The 3,150-nt window shown below is 39.5% G+C and overlaps 1 protein-coding gene across 1 annotated transcript; it reads right to left on the bottom strand.

Annotated features, from left to right (window-relative positions):
• Window positions 1–851: 851 nt before the first annotated feature.
• On the bottom strand, window positions 852–1,892 carry psmb11a (proteasome 20S subunit beta 11a). The gene is made up of 2 exons (XM_037788481.1): window positions 1,264–1,892; window positions 852–1,194 (listed from the first exon to the last, which is right to left on the bottom strand). Exons 1-2 carry the CDS (start codon window positions 1,890–1,892, stop codon window positions 852–854), a joined length of 972 nt encoding a protein of 323 aa, XP_037644409.1.
• Between the last annotated feature and the right edge of the window lie 1,258 nt (window positions 1,893–3,150).

Raw genomic sequence — 3,150 nt, 5'->3', positions numbered from 1 at the left:
ACTGTAATGCCTATATCTCTCCTCAAATGTTTTCAGAAACCTCTTGTAGTGTACTGTTTAGCTGTAAAATGAGAAAGTTTGCTCCAGCTGGTGCATACTTGCCAATCTTGCAACCTCAAAAAAAGGGAGGATTTCAAAACCTTTTCTTGGTCCTACCCTAGAAAAAAAATTGAGTTTCAGAGACTTTGTTTCCTGCATTCTGGTGATTTTTCAGAATGAAAATAACAAAATGATAAGTACACTGCAACAAGATTTTGTATGGTAAATAGTCTTACTTTTAATTTAATTTTACTTTTAATTCTCAGGAAAGAGAATTCAATAATATATTCATATATACTGTAATAGGCCTATATATAAATATATATATTCATTCATTATTTTTTTTCGCCTGTTCGAGTCTTTCTTTCTTGTAGTACTCTTCATTTCTCTCGCCATCTTTCACTCACTGAAAGCCCTTTAGGACATAACGCGTCAACGGGAAACAACATTTGGTGTAGCTCTATTGTCGTCACACTGTACATGCCAGAAACAGGTTGAGATAATGAAAAGGAAAAAAGGTACGAAAATCTGCCATAAATCGGGAGAAATGCAGGAAAATTGTGACCCTGTCCAATTTGTGCTCCAATTCTACCTACTTCAGCATTAACTGTGCAGTTGTGACCACAAACAAACACCTAGGTAAACAAAAACAAGATTTCGAGGCTACAATAGTTTGATACTACTTCTGTGCTAGGGCAGCCTACATGAATGAAGTAAAGCTGGCTGACAAAAGTGGATGAACTCTGAAGAAGGTTGACTTAATACACTCCTATTTCTACATTTTATACCCCCTAAACCACTGGCATTTCGCTTCATCCTGAAGCATCTAATTCAGTCACTCTTTTTCTTTCCTCCACCATCTTCGCCCTCCTCTCCATTTCTCTGTAATATTCCTCTTTCAGGTCCTCTCTCTTTCTTCGGCTCCATCCCTGGGCTGTGATGTGGAAGAGGTCCACATTGTTTCCTGAGTAGGCATCCCGGTGAGTGGCTCTGAACACTGCTTCTCTTGCCAAGGAGATGGCCTCTTCTTTACTCAGGCTCCACCTCAGCTCTCTATCCAGGACTCCATAAGCATAAGGAGAGCCTGACCCCACAGAAAAGACATCCCCCTGCAGTCGGGCTCCATCGCTGCACACATATATCAGCTTTGGGCCACTGTTAGGGGATGCAGAATGTGCCATCGCAGCAACATCTTGGCCGCTAACAACAGCTGTCTCTTCTGACCTCTTTGCACAGTCAGTGTTACCGGCTTCCTTATCCCAGCCGCACAGCGTAAGAGCCACACACACTTCAGTCCCTTTAAAGGGGTGCAGCATAAATGAGAGGAGCTTGGCAGTGCCACGTATTGACAGGCGACGTCTATGCCGCAGTTGGTAGAGTCTGATCTCTCTGATCAGGATTCGCTCCCACAGCATGCAGTCTGCACCGCTCCCAGAGGAGGTGCAGACCAAATGGGAGTGAAGAGGGGTAATCTTGTCAACAGATGGACAGGCAACAAGTCCCCCAGCACTGGCACGTGTGTCTGCAGCTGCAATGACCCCACCTTGGAAGATGAAACTCAAGGTCGTCGTTCCATGACTTAGAGGGAAAGGCCTGCGGGCCGCCACTGAGCGGTTGGCTGGGGAAAAAGGGATTGGATGTCTGTGGTTGAAAGAGGCAGAGGTCGGCAAAGTTGGTATGAAGAATTGCAGCGGGGTCCCACTATTTGTCCCAGATTTCTTTAGTCTCCTTAATCCAAAATTGTAATCGTCAGTCGTATGAAAAGATGTGACTGTATCTTCGAAATGAGAGGCAGGAAACCACTTGTGATGCACGGGAGTGTCTCTGAAGCCACAAATATCTTCCAAAGCCATAACTGTGTAATGAAGCAGATCCCAGGGATAGGCAGGCAAAAAGTACTCCTTAAACACAGATCAAAGCAGAGTCCATTGGGAAAACGTGCTAAAAAAAGTCATAAAAAATAGGTAAATCCCACTATGTTTCGTAATGGTGACTGCTGCCACTTAGTCTCACTCTCTCATCTCGCATCTAGTCTGAAAGACCAGGGTTTTTACCCTTTTATAGCCCTCCCAAATATGACACTTTGCACAAAAGCACACACGTACGCCTATATTCAAAACCATTTGAGTTGACATAAGTGATATTTGATCTTACCTGCTGTGAATGTAATATCCAGAGAAGCCCTTTTCTGCCAACCTTATATGTTTTGCTGAGTGTCAGAGTCATCTTGCTAGTTGTGTGCAAGTTCATACATATCTTTTTCATCATTTTCAGTTTGTTGCTAAAGAAAGGCAGCAACCACCAACAGCAGGATCTTCTGGCAACCTGCTTTACTGTACACTGTAAATTATTTCACAGTACGGTACTATATCATTTTTATAGTGAGGTATTGTGAAATGAAAGCTGTATACTGTGACCTCGCAGTAGTTATGCCAGTATATTACTGTGATTTAGCAGTATGCTGCTGTAGAGTTACTGTATTTAACTGTAATTTCACAGTAAATGTTTACATTACTGTCATTTAGCAGTAGTGTAAAATATTTGACTGACAGTAAATTACTGTAATGTGCTGTAAATTTACGCTAAACCAGTGTAAAATACTGAAAAACAGTTATATCTGTTAACCCATCAATTACTTAAAACATTGAAAAATAGGTTAAAGTCAAATAAACTATAATTTTTCACACATTTATTTAGCATGTAGAGAAACCTCTCCTGATGAATTCACAGAAGCTTGCAGTAATCACGGCTGTAAAAGCCATGACTTGCATTAATTTCACAATAAAAATTATGAATACTGTATTACATTGTGAATATCTTATATCTTAATATATTATAATGTAATTTATTGTGAATTATTACAGTTGCATCTTGTGAAATCCAGGTAATAATTTACAGTGTAGCTGTGTCTTCAACAACAGAATTAGTTATAAAGGAATTGAAGTAGGCCTTATAATTCATCTAATGGAATAAATTAAATAAATCAAAATAAACATATTTATAAAAATAAATAAATAAATAATTCTGACGATAAATTTTACTTTTATGACTGTTACTTTATTTTATTTTACAGTAGTGTGTCTACAACAACACAATTAGTTATAAAGCAAT

This window comes from Sebastes umbrosus, chromosome 12 (assembly GCF_015220745.1).
Source record: "Sebastes umbrosus isolate fSebUmb1 chromosome 12, fSebUmb1.pri, whole genome shotgun sequence".
Taxonomy (NCBI): domain Eukaryota; kingdom Metazoa; phylum Chordata; class Actinopteri; order Perciformes; family Sebastidae; genus Sebastes; species Sebastes umbrosus.
The sequence above is the reverse complement of the archived record's forward strand: the minus strand, read 5'-3'. Positions and strand labels throughout refer to the sequence as shown.

What these genes read in the sequence shown, in the direction of transcription:
- psmb11a (XM_037788481.1), bottom strand. Translation starts at nt 1,892, where the DNA reads ATGGCTTTGGAAGATATTTGTGGCTTCAGAGACACTCCCGTGCATCAC. An exon ending in AACACTGACTGTGCAAAGAG is followed by an intron (nt 1,195 to 1,263) that starts GTCAGAAGAGAC and finishes ATCCCCTAACAG; the next exon opens with TGGCCCAAAGCTGATATATG.